Source organism: Xiphias gladius, chromosome 10, assembly GCF_016859285.1.
Source record: "Xiphias gladius isolate SHS-SW01 ecotype Sanya breed wild chromosome 10, ASM1685928v1, whole genome shotgun sequence".
NCBI lineage: Eukaryota > Metazoa > Chordata > Actinopteri > Istiophoriformes > Xiphiidae > Xiphias > Xiphias gladius.
In genome coordinates, this window is record NC_053409.1 from 13619188 (window position 1) to 13639379 (window position 20192).

The 20192-nt window shown below is 41.3% G+C and overlaps 1 protein-coding gene across 2 annotated transcripts in view; it reads right to left on the bottom strand.

Annotated features, from left to right (window-relative positions):
* Window positions 1-18545, bottom strand: part of evla (Enah/Vasp-like a) — a 31154-nt gene extending 12609 nt beyond the window's left edge. The window contains exons 1-3 of one of the 2 annotated variants that reach the window (XM_040137137.1): window positions 18082-18545; window positions 2614-2782; window positions 1292-1472 (exon numbers count right to left, since the gene is read on the bottom strand). In XM_040137137.1, the coding sequence (XP_039993071.1) occupies window positions 1292-1472; window positions 2614-2782; window positions 18082-18104 (373 nt within the window). In that variant the 5' untranslated portion in view covers window positions 18105-18545. The remainder of the gene's footprint in view (window positions 1-1291; window positions 1473-2613; window positions 2783-18081) is intronic. The other variant, XM_040137138.1, reaches the window with a different exon arrangement.
* Between the last annotated feature and the right edge of the window lie 1647 nt (window positions 18546-20192).

Below are 20192 nucleotides of genomic sequence, written 5' to 3' on the forward strand. Positions count from 1 at the left end.
AATAGGAGAGTCAGGGATGGGAGGGATGGGATGACGCAGCAGTTAAACACTCACAGATATTCTCACACACGCGCACACACACGACTTATAAGTAGCTCGTAACCAGAGCTGGTCAGAGGCTATTTAGTAAACTAAGAGTAGGTGTGAGTTAGACTTCCAAAACAGTTCAATGTTCCACCAGAATGTATTCACTCTCCATGTATTAAAACCATAAAAAACCACAAATCTGCTGATTGGACCGCATGTCTCTAATAATGCTGCTTCCCTGCTATACAGAGTTAAGAGGTTTTACTTTGCAAAGCTATGGTAAGTAATGAAACCACAATGCCTTAAAGGGGGATAATATGAGGTGTCCTGGTTCAGATGCAGACCACGCACCTGCAGCGTCCCTGGTCCGATCCGAGCTGGAGAACTTTGATGCCCATCAAACTCTGCTCTCCCTCCACTCATTTCCTGTCTGTCTCTACACTATTAGCTGTCTAGTAAAGGTGAACATACAAAAACAAATCTTTCAATGAGAATAATGTCACAAATGTCCAGTCAGCAACGGGCCACCCTCTGATATTGTTGTTATTGTTAGGTTTAGTGTGCAGAGTGTAGCTGCAGTACATGGCCTTAACCAGCAGAGGGCAGTACAGCTTAGTGCAGTAGTTTAACTTCACAGGCTTTCAACATTACAGCTTACTTAATGTGGACATATAATCAACAATTTAGATTTTTGTGTATGGCTCGAATTTGGTCTTCTCAAACATCTTCAACATCCTTCTGCGGTCAATATTACAATTTACATCCTGTTTAAGAGAGTAGGATTTGATGAGAAAACATCCATTAAAGAGCGTCTATGTAGTCAAAACTATGCAGATTATTTGACTGTGGTTACTTGACATTCTTCTGAGAGCATAAACAGATTTGAACCGATGACAGATGATAACTGAAGACAGTCAGTTGTATTTTTTTTGGACCAGAAATCCATTTAAAGTTCCACTAAAAAACAAAACAATGGCAGGTTTCCAACTCAAGCTAACGGTTCAAAAACTTTCACCCCCCACTTCTCTATGGAGATGAACTGTTTCACGTGACTCACTGAAACATTCAGAAAATGTCTTAGAATAACCTCATGGCCTGCCAGGGAGTCAAATACAAACCAGGACATCAATGCTTCATGAAAATGTTGAAAATAAAAAGGTAATGGAATGAATTTTTAATAGAATACTGGAGAGTAAATTGTGGTCAATAGTGGGCGTTCAAATAATGATAAGATGCATTTATTCCATATATCATTAATCCTTACCTCCGCTGTCAGGAGAGCTGAGGACATTGAGGGCGAACAGCATGGCGTTGGAGAAGGTGGTGGCCTCCTCCTTACTGGCAAAGTTCAGCCCATAGACCTGGCGGGCGTCACGCCACTGATGGAAGGTCGGAGTGGCCTGGTTGTATTTCAGGCCCTTCACTATGGAGTAGTTGATCACCACCTTCAATGGAAGACAGAAAATGAAGCTGTGAATTAAAATGTTATGTGGATTTGATAATGTGCAACTTAGAAGGGAAGACATGTTGGTTAAGTAGTGACAGCTGTTGATTAAGTATTTCACTCAATCTTTGTCAGCAGCCGGTGTTGAGGGAGTGGAGGGAGATTCTTGCTTGTTTTCTCCCCCACATTTTACCAGCTGTTCGTAGATTTGATTCCAGTGTCCCTCTGCCTTACTGTATGATTTCATAACCGCTACAGCACCAGTGTTCCACAGGATGCCCATAAAAAACAGCAAATGTACAATAAGGAGATACTCACGCTACAATACTTAAAACAGTGTTAATCACTGATTAAAATAACGTTCTGGGTAATTTTTTGGTCACTTCATAGTATAATTTTCTTCGCCTTGTGCATAAGTGACAAAATATCAACTTTGATAAGATCATTTTCGGCTGTGTTTATCATGAACAATTAGCATCATGTTTTGGAGTCAAACCAAGTCCATCAAAGAGACAGGGATTATCATGATGCAGATTCAACAATCGTATTAGACCAAATCCATTTCAAGAGGAAGAAACACTATATATATATCCGACTTGTGTTGTGCCCCAAAATAATACATATATTGACACCCCACATCAGCCAACGACGTCGTCTAATGTAATTAAATCCAAATTTCATGGATATGGTGTTTTATTGTCAATGCGCAGTATTTTAATCATCACACAACAAACTGTAATCATACAACTGTCTTCATGTTATTAACAAGGGGATCTTTCTCATCTCTAACATCCGTCCCATAGGACATGAATGTGGCGAAAGCACCAGGTGTACATTTAAAAATAGGAAATGTAGGAAATCACTAAGTGCAGAGGAGCAGATGAACAGGCGGTTTGAGAGAAGCAAAATACAAAGTAAACTACACTAATGATTCACACAAAACTCATCAATCCTGGAATCCACTAAGCAACGCAGATGATCTGTGAACATGTATCTGAGGGAGGAGTAAGGAGATTAAATGAGTGTTATATATATTAGGACTATTATATATAAACTTGGAACTCCAGATTTCTGAAGTCTTAGGAAATGTTTTCTCATCGCCAAGTGTGATGAGATGCTGATTATTTCCTCGAGTCTCTCACCTGCTGGTCCTGCAGTTTGACGCCCACCACTCTGAAGGTGTTGTTGGCAGTGTTGTGGTAGATGTTGATGCGACTGAAGCCCTGCTGCCCAGGCTTGATGGGCACCCACTTCTTACTGGCATCATCGTAGACCATCACCGAGGCCCGCGCCTGGCAGATACTCTGTTCACTGGAGAAGGAAAGAAGGAAAAACAAACTATGTGTCATTATTCTGTTGGGTGTGGAGACAGTTACAGAAAGTATGTAGTTTCTCATAGTGTTTCTTTCATCTGTCACATACTGGAATTTAGTGGTTACTAACGGAGGCAGGGGGACAAGGATACTGATCATTCTGTCATCATTCAACGACATATTTCATGTGTCTTAGCCAAAGCAGATGCAAAAAGGTAGTCGTGTGCACATTCAGTTCTACATTTAGACCTGGTTTCGGATAATAGATTTAATGAAGAAAAATGTAAAGTATCTGGACAATGAATCAAAGCTCTTACGACTCTATTAGACTGAAAAAAGGCAACGCTTTAACCTTCAGAGAAGCCCAAAAGTTTAACTTCCGTATATCATGTTGTAGATTTTCAACAAGAACATGGGGAAACTAAGTCGAGCGATGAAAGCTAATGGAACAGAAAATGACTGGAAAGTGGGCAGGATTTGGATCTCTAAATGGTAGGGAATATTGGATTACAGAGATGCTTCACTGCACTGTTACTCCTCACACTGTTAAATGTGATGGTGGTCAATAAATTAAAACCAATAAAACAGAGTCACTGTGTAATTATCTGGTTAGCTGAGGGGTCACTGGGGAGCTACACCTTTCTGCACTTACCACTACAAGTTACCAATTTAGGAATAACATACAGCCACTGTAGGAATCTGACAGCCTGTGCATACTGGGGAGAGGGTGGGTTGCCAATTTTAAAAGCTATAAACAAGACCTAAACCTAAAACTCAACCCTGGTGAATTTCCCTTTCCCTCCTGGTCTTTACTGTGGTGTAGTGGCATCATTATAGCACATCAACAAATGTGCACAGGCATGAGCGCAGAGGGCTGTGTGTGATGTGTCGGGTAATGACACAGTCTGTTAAAAACACAAGGGTTTGATCAGCAAGCGTATCGCCAGCTGGAGACTCATTTGGTAAAAAAGCATATGAACACACATGCACACAGCTACGAGGAAACATAAATTAACTACTAAAAAGACACAATTGGCAACTGACTTATGTGGCTTCATCACAAGTAAAATCAAGAAATTAGCAATTTCAAGCCATGCAGCTTGATTTTATAAAAGTTTATAATGAACCATATGTGTTATGTTCTGACAACTGTTATGACCTAAGCGCCATGTGTCTGAAGGTGTTAAAACTGCCTCAGTATGGTAACACATAACAAGGGCTGGCGAGGTGATGTGGACAAGCAGAGGTGAAGTTAACCTGCAGAACCTGTGAAGTGACAAAATGCTTCTCTAATTTTCCCTTTTAACACCTCAGGCACCGACGCTCTGGCAGTTAGTGGCACATTAGCAGTCTGAAGGCGTGAGGGCAAAGAAAAGCAAACCAAGGAGCACTGCTGATGTGCTCGCTGACTGTCAATGCATCATACTGCCTTAATATCTGTAACAATTCATATGAGATGAAATGAAATAAAATAATGCCAGAAAGTAGAGAAAAAAATCCATCACAGCTTCCCAGAGCCTAAAGTGACATCTTCAAATTTCTTGATTTGTCCCATCAGCACTTAAAAAACCCAGAGAGGTTCAGTTTACTTTCAAATATGACGAGGAAAAGCAGCCAGTCCTCACTTGTAAGAAGCTGGAACCCACTGTCATCTGGCATTTTTGCCAGAAAAATGTTAAAAGATGAATCGATTATTAAAATAGTTGCTGATTAATTTTACTCCGGTTGGCTAATCAATAAATCAACTATTGTTGCAACTTTAAAATATACTATTTCATATTACCTGTTACAGTTTTCTCGTGATTTGATACATTTTCGACAAAGGTACTGAGAGTGCAAGATTGGGCCTAACAGTCACATTTTAAATCCATTATCATTAAAAATTTAACAAAACAATAATACGGGAGATTTTCTTGACCCCCCAGCAGCATAATACTGTATAACACAGACCGAAAGCAGTGCTTCAGGGTGTGAAAAAAGCCAGAAATGTTGTCAAGAAACAAAAGTAGAATGAACTGTTCTATCATCTTGACTATTGAAAAAAAGCCTGAAGTGAATGAGAGATTTCCTTCGATGTGGAGGAAGGAAGACAGTGTGACACCTGAGAGCCCCCCCGGCATGCACCAACACATGGTTTGGTCTCAGCCGGGTTCCTCTCACTTTCCTGCCATCTTCTGCCCTCTGGTTCCCTTGTGGTCATCCGAACAGCCTCAAGTAACTCAACAGCGATGAGGTAGCAGCTTCACTTCTTCTCCGTCTTCTCCAATTAATAGCTTTTAATATAGACAAGGTTTTAAGGTAGTGACACCGACTGGTACTAATGTTGGTTTTTGCAGGATTTGAAGTATTTACTCTTGCAAACTAATTATGTGTATTTTCCATGAATTTCCCTCATAATATACAGTATGAGTACAGAACTTAGGGATTTAGTTATATGTTCTCAATCTTACAAAATAACTGGATATCAACACACTTTCATTTCCAGGTGAAATCTTTTATCTAAAACCATCTTATGATAAGAATCTCAGCATGAAAGAAACGGTTTGACACATGACAGCGGGATACAGAAGTTTGCAAGTCTCAGTATAAACTACACAGTACACTGTCACGTTGTTCCTAAGGGAGAAGCCTTTAAAGCCTACTTGGCAGATAAATTTCAGCAACAACTCCCACGATTACACCCCCCCCCCCCCGTCAAATATCCATCACTCCCCACTGCACAACTGTTGTCGAGTTAACCAGCAGCAACATCAAATCATAGCTATCAAAACATAAATTATTCACGAAAATGCTTCCAACTCACAGACATTTGGTTAATAGTTAAACCACAGATTCAAAGAGCTGATTTGGTTTAGTGTCATGCTTGGATGTTGCAAGCAGGGAAAAGTAAGACAAAAGCAAGATGCTGGTGGCTGCAAAATGCTTACACAAAAAATATCTTCTATCTATGGACAAACAGAAACTTAAAAATCAAACAGGATGGAAACACATTTGTCCTTAACACAAGCAGATCTGAATGTGAGGTTCCTCAAATACATTCAAATATAGCACAGGATCCAAAACCAACAATTCACTCCTGATAAAATCTAAAATCCTCCATCCCTTTGACAGCTCTGACACAGACGCAAACATTAACCTTGACCTCACGCAAATCTCATCTGACTACTTATATATCAGGATTAGGAAAAACAAAAAACAATAATAGTCCTTTTCTGTGGAAAATAATCACTGATAAGCCAGGAAGGAGGATATAGCAATCTGAAAAGTTCACTGCCTCTACATTTGAGGAGAAGTTCCTTTCCTAAATGCAAAACCATAAGGGATAACTACAGACATCATGTTTCTTACATATCTAAATACGTTAAACAGACTCTCTAATCACATAACAGACATTTCTCTCCACTTCAGAGACCCAACAGACCACCAGAGTCTCACTGGGAAAAGAAAGGGAGGGGAGGGGGGAGGTTGCTGCATCTCTGTGATGGATCCTCTTACAAAAACAGGCCCTATTTCTGGAGCAGTTTGGGTCAGAGCGATGGAGTGCCTCGAGCCTGGAGGCTGATGCTGACGGTTTCAGTTCTCTCCAAGCAGTCAGAAATAAAGCGGACGTCTCGTATACTCCTCCTTTACATACAGCACATTGCTCAATCAACACATCATGAGATGTTGAAAAAACAAAAAGAAGAAGAGAAAGCGGAGGATTAAACTGACTTAGAAAGTTTCTGTTCATTAGTTCCTTTCCATGAGCACTTAACCTTCACAGAGCAGCTCAGATAATTTCAGTGAAAAAAAAAAGAGAAAAAAAAGGGTGGCGGACTCTCTAGCTCACATGACAAAGATGAGACAAGGCACAGTAGGGCACATGATAGCTGCTGAACATCACAGCTGTGTTGTTCAGCAGCTATCATTGACAACTGATGGATTTTCAGCATTAAAAAAAAAGTGTGACTGAGTAGAAAGATGAGGAGAGGCAAAGAAGACAGAGTGACTGTGTTTGTGACGAAGGTCTGTGAGGATTCGCAGTCATCCAGGTCATGGTATTCAAAGTTTGTGACGAGGGCAGCGCGGGTGATATGGCATAATCTAAAAAAAGGTCACAATCAGTGACATTAAAGTAACTTGATGTATCAAACTGATGTTCAGGGCAGGATAACACCACACAGGAAAAACTGAAGTTATGGCAAACATTATTTTACAATTCATCTGAATTACAACAATTAGAAAATTTCAGCAACAAAGTTAATAAGCAAGGTTCTATGTAGCTAATTGGCGCTTCAGCTCCTCCTACGCAGACTGTGTAGATAGAAAATGGAAAGCAAAGAGTAAAATAAAACAAAAGAATGTCAGTGGAGGATGATACAGAAATAAATCCCTGTTCAGATCATTTAAAACTGCAGTAACTGCTCTTGGTCACTTTGGGGCAGCGGAACAAACTGTAAACACAACATTATTATTGCCTTATAAAGTTGATGTGGCTAACATGTTAGCAAATAGTAAGCATTAATCTGGAGTCGTGTTTCTGGCCAACAGGCGAATATTAGTCCAATATTCTTCCTTATATTATATATTCCTTATATTCCTTTTACCTCTGTTTTTAGTTTCAACTCCATGAGCTAAGAGATGCTGAAACTCTGCACAGAGCTGCGTTGGAACTGCAAATTCAGGCAAGTAGCCATGTGATTCCTTGTCAATACAAAAATATTGATTATGAAGACTAAGCAGTTTTATGAAAGCTCCAGAATGTTTTTTATGACCTACAGCTGAATGATCATTTGAGTGGTTTCCCAGATTAGGCCACTCAAGTCCTCTGAGGGTTTAACCCTGCCGGTATTTTCACTCTTGTGTATTCTATATACTACATCTTTAAAAATGCATAAGCCCTTCCCCACTACCAGCTCATGAATAAAAAAAGACATACTGTACATTTCTCACACCGCATTGATAAACTAATGAGACGATCACAAACATTTAAAATGTTGTTTTTTTGCCATTAGCTGACAATATATTTGTGTTGGTGCAGAGAAAACACATGTACTCTGAATCTGAAGTACTAGTCTGATTCTCTCCTGGAAAAAAAGGATCAACTTGACTTGATTTGGCAAACAGCTTCTGTCTGAGCATTCCACCTTGTTTTTGCTGGACTTAGCAGATTTCTCAGTGGAGGCTGAATAATATTGACCTCAAAAGGCAGCCTGAGAAGGTTGAGTAGAAAAAAAGGCAAGGAGTACGGAGCACAGAGTGAGAAAGAGGCGAACAGACAGCAGAGAGAAAAACAAGAGCAGAGAGGATATGAAGGCTTCTGCCGCACTGAGCGCTTCCTCATGTCAAATAAGCCTCATAGGCAAGTGGTGAAAAGGAGGCCACATTCCCAGGCTTTTGAATTAAGCAAAGCACTTCCCCGCACACATGGTTAGACATATGTGCCCCCTCTCACCCGACCACATAAATCCTGTACATACACACTTTGAGTGTCCCGGCTGTGTTTTTTCCTTCCAGATCAGTCCATTAGCAGAAATTTCAGCGCTGGAAGAAATGATGCCTGAACTCTGATCCAGTCCAGAAAACAATAATGCATACATGATGGGTTGATTGTGCATATTGGCTACAGCAGTTTCATGTTTAGTGAGATTCAGCAGCTTCGTGATTAGATCAGTGGATGTATTTAGGCTGTGTTTCCTTGGCATTCTCTGGTAGTAGGTCGGGGTGGTGGGGTGTACAGGGCCTTCGCTCTGGGTAGCACCCGAGGGCAGAACTTCTGTTATCATGGCAATTAACTTTTGTTTCTGGGGTAATTGTTTCATCCTGCTGGTTCACAGTGGAAGGCACCCGAACACACCCGAACAAATAATGAGTCATTCAACACAGCCCCGCATGGCCGGCTCATGGCAGCAGTTCAGATTCGTTGGGCCTTTGTTTCTGTGATGAAAACTAAATGTTAAAAACACTAACAAAGGCCGCCCGGCAATGATATATTCGTGATGAACCATGGAAACAAAAGCGTTCTAGTTCTGTATTGCATGACAAAGCTATGACGAGTCCTCATGAAAGTTCAGGTTTTGGAGAATTTTGCCCCAATTTCATAAATTCTCCATGAATAGTGCAGTTAGCCTAGCTTAGCTAAAATCACAGGATGTTTATGTGGTCACACAGTGACCCACAGTGTAGGAGAATCTACATTTTTCTGGGACAGCAGCTACTTTATCCAATAGACACCCAGCTCCTTTGGCACTACATCTGAGTGGGGAAATATAACAATCTCCCCAAGATCAAACCAGAGCCAAACCTTTATGCTTTAAAAAATATGTTTTGGTTGGTGAAAGTTATATGCCATTTAATGAGACGCAGGGCCGTCTCTTTGCCCCTGGTCTTTGATGTCTCTGTCAATGCCTAACTGGCTAATAAAAGGAGACCAGACAGTTTGATGAACACAAACAAAAAATCCAAATAATTACCCCTGATCAGCTGCTGCATCTTACGGGTGCAGCAGCTGATCTGCACAGCAGGTGACAATTTAATTTATCCAATTAATCAGTTCATTTAATGCCAATGAACTACCTTCTGTAAGGAGAAAAGCCAGCTGAAAAAGCAGAAAGCATCCAGAGAGGCTTCCTGTGCAGCAGGAGTGATAATACAGCTTTATGCATATCGGATTGGTGCTGTAGCTAATAGAGATGTTCAGTCACTGTCAGGGAGGATTTACAATTCAATTCTGGGGAAGTCCAGTACACAAACAATGGCGTCCTCAGGTAGACAGTGTTTATCTCAGTGGAGGAATATGTTGCCATATCTGAAATATGTCTGGCCTGAGTGGGGAGAGATTCTAAGCTGTGTCTACACCAACTTAATACAGTTCACTCTATCGAATAAGCAATTTCTAAATGATCCATCCTGCTGTGTGTTTATGCTGAACAGCAGGTGAGATGTGGAGAGACTACTGTGAAATATAAAACACAGCTCTAAAAATTCATATGCTACTTCGACTCCGCTCTATGTTGTGATGTGCTGCAACTCTTTTTTTGAACAGGAATAGAAGCACATAATTATACACCCACACACAGTATATTATGGTACCCATATTGTGCATACACCCAAAATAACAGTCAGTGATATTTTTAGTGAAGGGCCAGTTTAGGGCACCAGAAACAGACAGGCACACACACAGATTGGTTACTGTGTATGGATTCAGTTAGTTGTCTGTTATTATTATGCTAACCAGGAGGATTATGGCCTCCAGGGTTCACCGGCATTTTGGGGCAGGGCACAGCCACCGCCTGTCTATGGCATGGGTGGGAGTATATACATTTACAGTATGGATTCCTCTGTGTGTGGTGTGTGTTTGGGTGGGTGCGGGGGTCCAGCTGACAGAAGGAAGAGGTCTGTCTGACTGACTGGATTACAGACAGAGCCTGGCAGGCAGCTCATTACCTCACTGCAGTCTTAAATCTAAATTAACCAGGACTTAACTCTCGTACAAGACCTCTAATCTGCTCCGTGGGGAAAGTACTGTTCACAGGCACAGAGAGGGAAGGAGGCCTGGGGGACCTAAAAACACCACACACCAACTTTATTGCTGAGAAACAGCGTGAGGCCGGGTCATTTGTAAGTGAGCAAAAGAAGCACAGTTCGCTTATCTGAACGAAACAGCGAGATATGGGATGGATGCCAGATTTCAGGGATTGCAGTGACGCTGCCGCATGTGACGCAACACTGCTGCCAAACTATATGGAACACAGTAACTAAAACTACAGGAGAGTCAAACACAGCCATATGGAGTTATTATGATTAAACTCCTTTTAGTATCTACACTTTACCATGGATGTCAAATAAGATGCTGTTGGATGTTGGCAATGTCGGCTGGTCGGTCCACCACTTTGATCCACACTGAAATTTCTCAACGACTAGAGTACTGGTATTTGCTAGGCATGTTAATGTTCCCCTCAGGATGAATTGTAAAAACTGGTAAGCCCTTAACTCTTTCTTCATCCCCGTCAGCTGGTCATCCTCAGCTGTACTTTCTGATTAAGATGGTGAACATGGTAAACATACCTGCTCAACATCAGCGTGTTACCACCTTCGCTATGAGCATGTTGCCATGCTAGCTTTAGCATTTTGCTACAAACACTGCCGTGTCCATGCACAGCCTCATTGAGCCGATAGCGCGACGGTGCTGTCAAAACAAAACACTTGCGGTGTCAAATCTAGCTTAAAACTCGGTCAGTCCCCCAGGATAAAACTGAGCGAAAAAATAACATCTGAAAAGGTGATCCTCACAGACTTCCTGTGGTGTTCAATGCATTTAGCCTTGCCAAATGCAATTAAATCTATAATTTGGACTTGGAAAATTCAACCCTGATATCTAATGGCAACCTAGAAGATAAGATTAAATAAATAATCTTGATATGTTCTCATTGATACCACTCTCTTTTTTTGCTGTATGGTAAATATGGAGCCAGTCAGCATAGCATAAAAACTGGAAACAGTGGGAAACAGCCAGCAAGGCTCTGTCTGAAGGCAAACAAAATCTGTCTACCAGCACCTCTAAAGCTCCCTGATTAACATGCTGTATCATTTGTTTAATCTGCGCAAAAACCGAGGTGTAGTTCAAATTTGTATTGGGGGTGGGGGGTTATCTGCTGGACTAATTCTACTGAACACAGAATATGGTTTCTTAGAAATCACGATTAAGGCCACAATAATGAGGATTTTAAGATTTTAAAACTAAGCTTTAATGACATAAAAATATCTCCATCTCCTCCACTAATGCACCACAGTCCCACTAACAACAAGACTATTATATACTTGCACACAGCAGTTCAGATTTTCATAATCTATACAGTGTCAAAGCCGCACTGTCCCTGATCCATCATGTTGTCCAGATTGTGATCACTGTACTACACCACAGTGTGTCACAGTCTGACCCCTGCCCTGCTGATACACAAAGTATAGTGAAATACTGCAGAATGGGCTACAATTAAGCCCCAAATGGGGGAGGGAGAGAGGGAGAGAGAGAGAGAGAGAGAGAGAGAGAGAGAGAGAGAGAGAGAGAGAGAGCAGACTACTGCAGTCTTAATGGCATTAATGCAAACCACATTAATGTGCTTATGTTCTTAGCTAAATGTCCCAGTTGTTGTACGCAAAAAGCTCAATCTCCAGCGCTGCTACTTTTAATTCACACAAAGCTCAGTCCGAGTGAATGCATGACCTATATTCTGTATTTCCTTGACTGTGCATTTTGCATGTATTCCAATCCACTGCAGTACATGTAAATGTATGAATGAAGTGTTAATGGCTCTGTGCTCTCAGCTCTACTGGCACAAAAATAACTCCTTCAACAAACCAAAACAAAACACCAAAAGAAGGTCAGCCATATCCATGTTAACTTATCAAACTTGATATTTTCTTACTATAACTGTAATATGTTATGTACTTTATGTACTTAATACTGTCATTCTGATTCTCCATAAGGTAATTCTACTACTGTGACTTCTGTCTACTCAGGATGAGGAGTGGGCAACAAAATCCTTTTACACTATATGAAATTTTATATTGCAATCTTGTTCAGTAGTAATGTGGTACAGTTGGGGAAATGTTTTTGTATAAAATAACCAGATGTGGTTTTTGTCATATCAAGTTAATTAAATACCCGACAAATCAAGAAAATTCCTCATACTGATGATGAAATCATATAAAAATCCAGAATTTACGACAATGTCATATACATTCAGAAATGTTAATGTGTATGTAACACTATACAAACAGTACATCAAATATTTTTGATCATTTCTGTAATTGCATGGTATACTGTATATCGTTATATTACCCACTCTTAGTCTGTATACAAGACAGCTATAGCATGTTTGTCCATCCAACCGAAGAGGAATCCCGCTGCTGTTGCTCTTTCTGAGGTTTCTCCTGTTTTTGGTACTCCCAACCAAGGGACTAAGAATAGTGGGATATATTGTACAGACTATAAAGCAATGTTACAAAAAGGGTTAGGCTAAGTAAGTGAACTAAGGAAAACATAAGGATTCTTTCCAAAATATAAAAAAAAATGAAATGCTACATTAAAAGAATCAGTAAAGAAGGCACAAAAACTGCTACTATCATATTTTAATAGCTGGGTAGGTCCTTGTGTCCTACATACTGAATGGTCCAGGTCAGTTTTAAGTAGCAGCTGTACATACTGTACACAAAAAACCTCATCGTCATTTATTTTTAAAACAAACCCCCCATTCCCCTCTTCCTCTCCCAAGACAGCCAAACAGAGCTGTTTGATCCTACACTTCTCATCTGGGACAGCAGCAGCGACAAAACCTCCCTCTCCTCTCCCTCCATCCCTTCCCTCTATCTTCCATCCTCCCCTCTCCCAGCAGAAGAAAAAAAAGGGGAAGCGCACTGGCCCAAAAGGTTGCTGTCTTAGCCAGAAGGCATGCCGTTTCCAATACTTGTGTGAATTAAACATGTATGGAGCCCTTACAGAGCCCTGCTATTCAGAGATGCTCTATGTGAGGCTGCCGAGTGTTTAGAATAAAGAAGATGCTCGCCGTAGTGTTCACACAGTGTGCTGCACCTCTCTGGCAGCATCGCTGGCCTTGACTGAAAAGACGTAACCAGGCGGGAGCAAAGAAGAAAAAAAAAAGAGGATCATCAAAACAGATCAGGGTCAAAACTTCTTCAAACCACTTTTATCCACAAGATACTCACAAAGTACTGTTTTGTCTGCAGTTTTTTGCCAAATCAAATTGTTCATGCACACAATAACTAATCCAAAATCCTCAGATCTTTGTCTAAACAACAGTTTGTTGAGGCCAGATTAAGATTACAGATTAGTATTTTAGCTCTGATTAAAAATACTGCAGGGATAGATTTACCCGTCTGCGCCACTGGAATATCACAACCCTTTCTTTGCACACAAGAATCAAACTCTGTTGACCAAACTATCAGACATCAAGTTTGCAAAATCTGAATCACGACAATCTGTTTCATTCACGCAAAAATGTTTTCATCACTTTCTGCATCTTGGCATTTAACTTCTATCACTCATTACTGACATGTACTGGAAGTAAGAATGATCACACACACTAACGCACTGTCAAACAACGTGTCGGTACAAACCTGGCAGCGATGTGGCTGTAAAACAATCCTGAGTCACTGACACTCTGAGGGAGGCAGTAACGCAGCACTTGGAGCCGATGTATGTCCATTTTGATGAAGAGAAAAACAACAGCAGCCGCATCAGCAGAAGAAGCAGTTTATGACACAAACTCCCTTTTGTGCTGCTCCGTTAACATTTACTCATTAAAAGCAGTTTAATCCTCCTGCTGAAAGGCTGTGACATAAATTACAAAGACTGACAGCTGCACAAAAAAGAAAAACATCCACGTAAAAATGAAATGAGATTAAAAACGTCCACCACATCCGAATTCTTGAGCTGCTGCATCCACTGATGATGATCTATCCAGCAACAAAGAGATGACTGACGGACAGACTGGCAGAGATGAAGTCATTGACCAGCCTGTTGCCTGACCGCATAACAGATGAGCATGTGCTTGTGTGTGTGTGTGTGTGTGTGTGTGTGTGTGTGTGTGTGTCATTGAACCTCTGTGCTATTGTCATACTGTTAACCCAAGGGAGATTACCTCATATCTGTCTCAACCAGCTTCTAACCCCCCCCATCCACAGACACTAGAGTTTAGTCAGTGTATGTATGTGTGTGTCTGTGGAGCAGGGGGGGGGGGGTCCTCTTCTCCCCTTAACTCCTGCCCGCTGTTGCCATAGACACCCAGAATTAAGCAGAGGCTGAATTAACAGCCAGCGGTCCATACTGTGGTCAGCTCTCCTATTGATTGGGATGCCCTCTACCTCAGAGGACAGATGTAGCGGGTGAATGTACACCAACATGCACAACACACATTAACTGGAAGAGGGGTGCGTGCTAAATGTCCATTAACATCCACTGAGTAACTGACTAATTCTAACGCTCAATCAGGATTTGACACACAGGAGGGGCATTTCGGCAGTCATCAGCCTGATCGTCGGATGTATTAAAACTAGAGCAAGACCGATAAATAGGCTGATATTAGCTGACTGCTAATATATTGGCATTGGTGAATATGGTGGCTGATACGCAACAAGAAACTGCAATACAGAAATGCCACAATATGTTTGTGGTAGTTTAGAGACAGTGTCTCCCATGGTGACAAGTTTATTTTCCAACTGTCAAATGTGCCGCATTGCATGTATATTAGTCACAGTTTTTTAGAAACTACAAATCTAAGGGAGCTTTATCAAACTGTTTAGGTTGAAAAAAACTGCAATTGGCCAATATATCGTGATTGGATTCGTTAGGCTCCCATTTATCAATATCAAAATCGGCCTCTAAAATCCAGTGTTGCTTGGACTATAATCAAAACATGCACTGAATACACACATGAAGAAAAACATATAAACAAAGATTCTCTCTCTCACACACACACACACACACACACACACACACACACACACACACACACACACACACAGACACACACAGACACACACAAAATCTCAGGACTCACAGAACTCCAGTGTGAGTATGACAGCATATTACTCTTTGAACTTTGACCTCTCTGGTTCACCGGCCTCCATTCGAATAGCTGACCTCATATGGCGCGCTGACAACAAACAACACAAATGACACAGAGTCACTCTGCTAGGGGGACGTGACCGGGCGCTGGGCATCAGGCTATGCCACTTGTGATTGGTTAAACAAGGGTCACAGTCAGCAGGGATTGGCTGAACCGGAGTGCCAGTCAACAGTGATTTGCTTTTTGGGGCTCTCTGTGATGTCTGTGCGAGCAGAGTTACCACTGGCTCGTCTGAGGCTCTGAGTGCCCAGCTGGACAGCAGGACCTTTCTGTGGCAGGCCCGGGCAAATGTTAAGTAGCTCGATCTGTGACAGACGAGGTCCTGTCGTGCCCTGAGGAGGGGACACCGCCCGCTCACTAACATTTATATAATGATAACAGGCCACAGTAAACTGCTCCAGGGCAAGTGATCACATTCAGCATCTAACATGTGATGATAAAATGTGGATATGATTCCCCGGTTTTCTCCACGTCCAAGGGAAGCGATTAATGCTTGTAGAAGAAATGGCTAAAAATATATATACAGCCTATATACGGTAATGTCAGAAGCAGTATACTTGAAATTCATTCAGTTATGAAATGTTTTTAATGTTTACAGGTACAATTTAGATCATGGATGGAAATATGATGACGGTTACAAAATAATGGATAGACATTTGTTTAATAAAAACAAAATTAATTACAAAACCAGAAAACATGAAAAATCAAAAGATCGCAACTTTGTCCAGTTAGTTTCTCCAAGACATAACTGACTTGTTTTTTTTTTTCCCCAGATAGTCCCTGAGAAATACTCCACTCATTGTGAGAACACACACTAATCCTAATGGAAGCTAATAAAATGTTCTGGATTCTTTTCTGGCTCTGTTGGTGCTTTTTTGTCAGCTGTTGAGATAACAGCAAGTTCCAAAAATAAACTTTCACACAAGTGCAACAGCACTGCATATCTGAAATTTGTCTCGGTGATCAAACTGAAGTCTTTACAGAGCACCCCCCCCCCCCCCCCACACACACACACACACACACACACACACACACCCGTCCCACCCCCTTTCCAAAAACTCACTCAAAATAAAAAGCATCGCAGTAACCCAGCCATGCGTTAAGACCAAGACAAAACCCTGCCAACTTTCATTAGGTCAGATTATGAGGGCAGACATGCCATAATTAAAGAGATGTATAAGTGATCGACAGTGTGTGGGAATTTTTGGGTTCTTTCACCATTGTGTTGCTAAAATGTTTAATCTAAAGCTCGAAGGGTTGGCAAAAATAGTAATACTAGACCAAGGAAAGACTGACAGATTCATATCACCGTACTGGTTATATATTGATGTATAGTATCATTATAATGAACGACACTTATGGATTCTATGATGAAAGGTTGATTACTGTCTTAATATAAGGAGATAATTTGGTGGTAGCGTATCTACAGCAAGCAGCAATAAAGCCTCCCAGAATGTAGTCAGCATATTGACCCCCATAATGACATCACTTATTCATTACATACCTCAATAGATGCCAGTTGGCCCTCAGGCTAATTGTCACATACAGTACAATATGGATAGCAACCCCCACTACACCGCCGCCCCTCCCCCACCTCTCCTCCACCATCCTAGGCGCTCTCCGGTCTTCTCCCATCACTAATCCTGATCCTTAAAGGGACACAATGCTTCCGTTTGAAGAAAATACTTCAAAGGGCACGTACACTGGGAGCACAAGATGACAGATTGAACAATAACCTGTCCATGTTTGTTACTGATTTCCCAGTCAGTGTGGAATTATACAAACCTGTAGACTTAATATGATCAGTGCCTCATAAATAATGAAAATACAGTTAGAGAGAGGCAGAGAGGTTTTTCCTGCGATGTACTGTATTTACAGTAGATTACTAGAGTGCATACGGTCAAGCGTAAACCTCTAATGTTATCTCTTCTGCCTCACTCTGCTCCACATCTGTATTTGAGCTCCAACAAATCGCCATGCTGTAATCTGCCAGGGCCATATTATACATAGACTCCTCTATCCTTGTGTCATCTGGCTTTTGATAGTCCCACTCATTCAGAGATTAATGCCCTCTATCCCTTTCTTCCTGTCTTTCTTTCTCACACACACACACACACACACACACTGAGTCAGATGGGATCAATCTCGTGAACGAGCGAGAGCAGCTGAGTGGACACACTGACAGACAGCGAGAAAGCAATTCCTTCTTCCCAGGAAAAAACTCAACCAATGACAGATTGCTAAAGCGTAACCAATCAGGCTAACAGCAGGCTACAGAGAAAATACAGACAGAGTGGTGGAAAGAAGGAGACAGACAAGAGGAAGTCAGCAACTCCTAGCGGAGACTTTCCTCTCACATTTTTCCTCGCTCTCTGTCCAACTCAAACCAGTTGCATTATTCAGCAGCCTGCAAAGCTGGAACAATATGGCTGAGAGATACATAGACACAGAGAGAGAAACAAAGCTTTTCTTGCAGAAAACAGTCCAAAAGATACTGTTTGAAGAACAGTCTGAAAGCTGAGCCAGGCTTGAAACAGAAACACTAGAGAGAGAAGGAGCAACATCATTACCACACACTTTAAAGCCACTTTTACTCAAACAACTCCAAAGCACAGACAAACTAAGAGAGACAGAGAAAGCGGTGATGATGAGGAGTCGTGTTTTGCCTTACCCGAAATCGTCCAGGGAATACATGTCGCTGAAGAAGACAGCACAGTCAAGCAAAGGATGAAAGGAGGTATAAAGGGGAGAGATTATGGAGGAGAGGGGGAAGTGTCAACCTGAGAGGAGAGAGCGGTATACATGCTTTCCAACGCTGAAGCAAACGCAACCTTCTTCCCTCCCTCACATCCTCTGACAATGTTTTAAAGATCCACTACGCCAACAGAGCAGACATACGGCAAGACTGAGACACAGGGAGGGAGTAGGAGGGAAGGAGTGAGTGAGAGAGATGAGGAGTGTTGCAAAAGAGTAAGGGAATGCCAGAGAGAGAGAGAAAGAGGGAGAGGGAGAACATGTGACCAGCGCAGACCAGTCACCTCTCTCTGCTTCAAGGATTTCAGTGCCGTCTTTCAACCTCCAAGGAATCATTTCCACTGGATGGAAATTACATGTTATTCTATGTGGGAACCAGGATGGCTTTTACACCCGCCTTTCTATAGTGTGTAAAATTCTGAAAAAACTAGGGTGAAGCTTTAAATACATTTTACAGTAACTGAATGTTTAAAAAAAAAAAAAAAGCATATCAGCCATAACTCTTAATCACCAATTAACTACTGAGTGGGGAAAAGTACAAATACACCAGTTCATTCATTCAGAAACGTACACAGCATTCCAGGAACAGATGTAATAATTCGTTTTATATTCTAGAAACAAAGGTTTCATTCATCTAGTGTACATCTGCGTTTTCTTTGTGGCTTTATCAGAATTTGTCAAGCAGTGGTCCATCTGGATGAAGCAAACTTAGACTATTAAGCCTCTTGGCCACAGCGAGATGAGGTGTGGGAAAGAAACAAAGAGCAATCTAGTCCACTGAAAGATTAGGAGGCTTTGTGGGTTTTGAAAATGGTAAGAAACATGCAACAGACCCTGGGTCTAAAATGGAGCTTGGAAGGTCAAAGAAGTGGAAGATTATCTCCTTTTACTAAACAGGGTTTGTATGAAATGGGCTACTGGAATATGCATCAAAAACTGGTGGCTTGTAAAGCTGCAAAGATAATGTGTGTGTCTGGCAATGACGTAAGTAAAACTAGTGAGCTGACTCAGAATGACAGAACATATAAAACAATGTTAAAATGAGGTTAAACTGTTGTAATGCTGCATTCGAAAGCCTGCAGCGTGAAAGCTGAGTGAAAGAAATGGTGCCTCGCTGAGCTGCAAACGCTTTTTACAGTGTGTGGTGGGGTCATTTGATTCGGCCTGTTTGACCTCCATCAAGCCAAAGGGTGCAAGATGCAGATTCATCATCAAATCTCCAATGTCACAAAACCTATGTATGATTCATGTGATCTGCCAGAAAATGAGTACATTACAGTATGACAGGGGAGGGATATTTTTTCCCCCAGTTTTACCTGAATTATTTTTAGAAGCCTGAAGAGGTAAAACTACCCTTTAACTCATATGTAAAAAAAAAGAAGCAAATATTAGAGGAATTACGAATGACCCATACAATTGTGTGCAATGAAATGTACTTCACCGATCAGTTACTGCTGACACCTACAGGAGGCAAACAAACTAGTGTCAACCCTTCTTAAAAAGACTTCAGTTTTGAAGAGACTAAACCCCTGCTGAAACACTGCTACAAAGCAGAGTGATCTTAGAGTGAATGTCGATAGGTATTTGTCAACCATCTGAACGGCCTCATGTTTTTTGTTTTTGCCGCCCTGTGTCTGGGTTTGGCATGCGTTAGCAAGCTTTTCAAGACGGTCGCCCTTCAAATATTTTCGATGTTTGACAAGTGCACCTGCCGTTTGGGCTGACAGATGATGTGTACTATGTGGAGCTCGGTAAGCCATCTCACTGTGCTTTGACCAAAGTGGTGATCACCGGACCTTTTACAACTAAGAAATTCTGCTAGGTTGGATCCAATCTAACAATGTAAACCATGTTTGCTTTGGGGACAGGGGGAGAAACCTCAATACTTTTTTGGTGCCAAGGGAGATGCGTCTATAGTATTGAAATCAGTCAAGTACCAAAAGCTGGCAAGCAGAAGCACAATTTTGGTTTGGTTATATATTCTTTGATGAGTTAGTTCCTTATTTAAATCAAAATTTTGCAAATTTT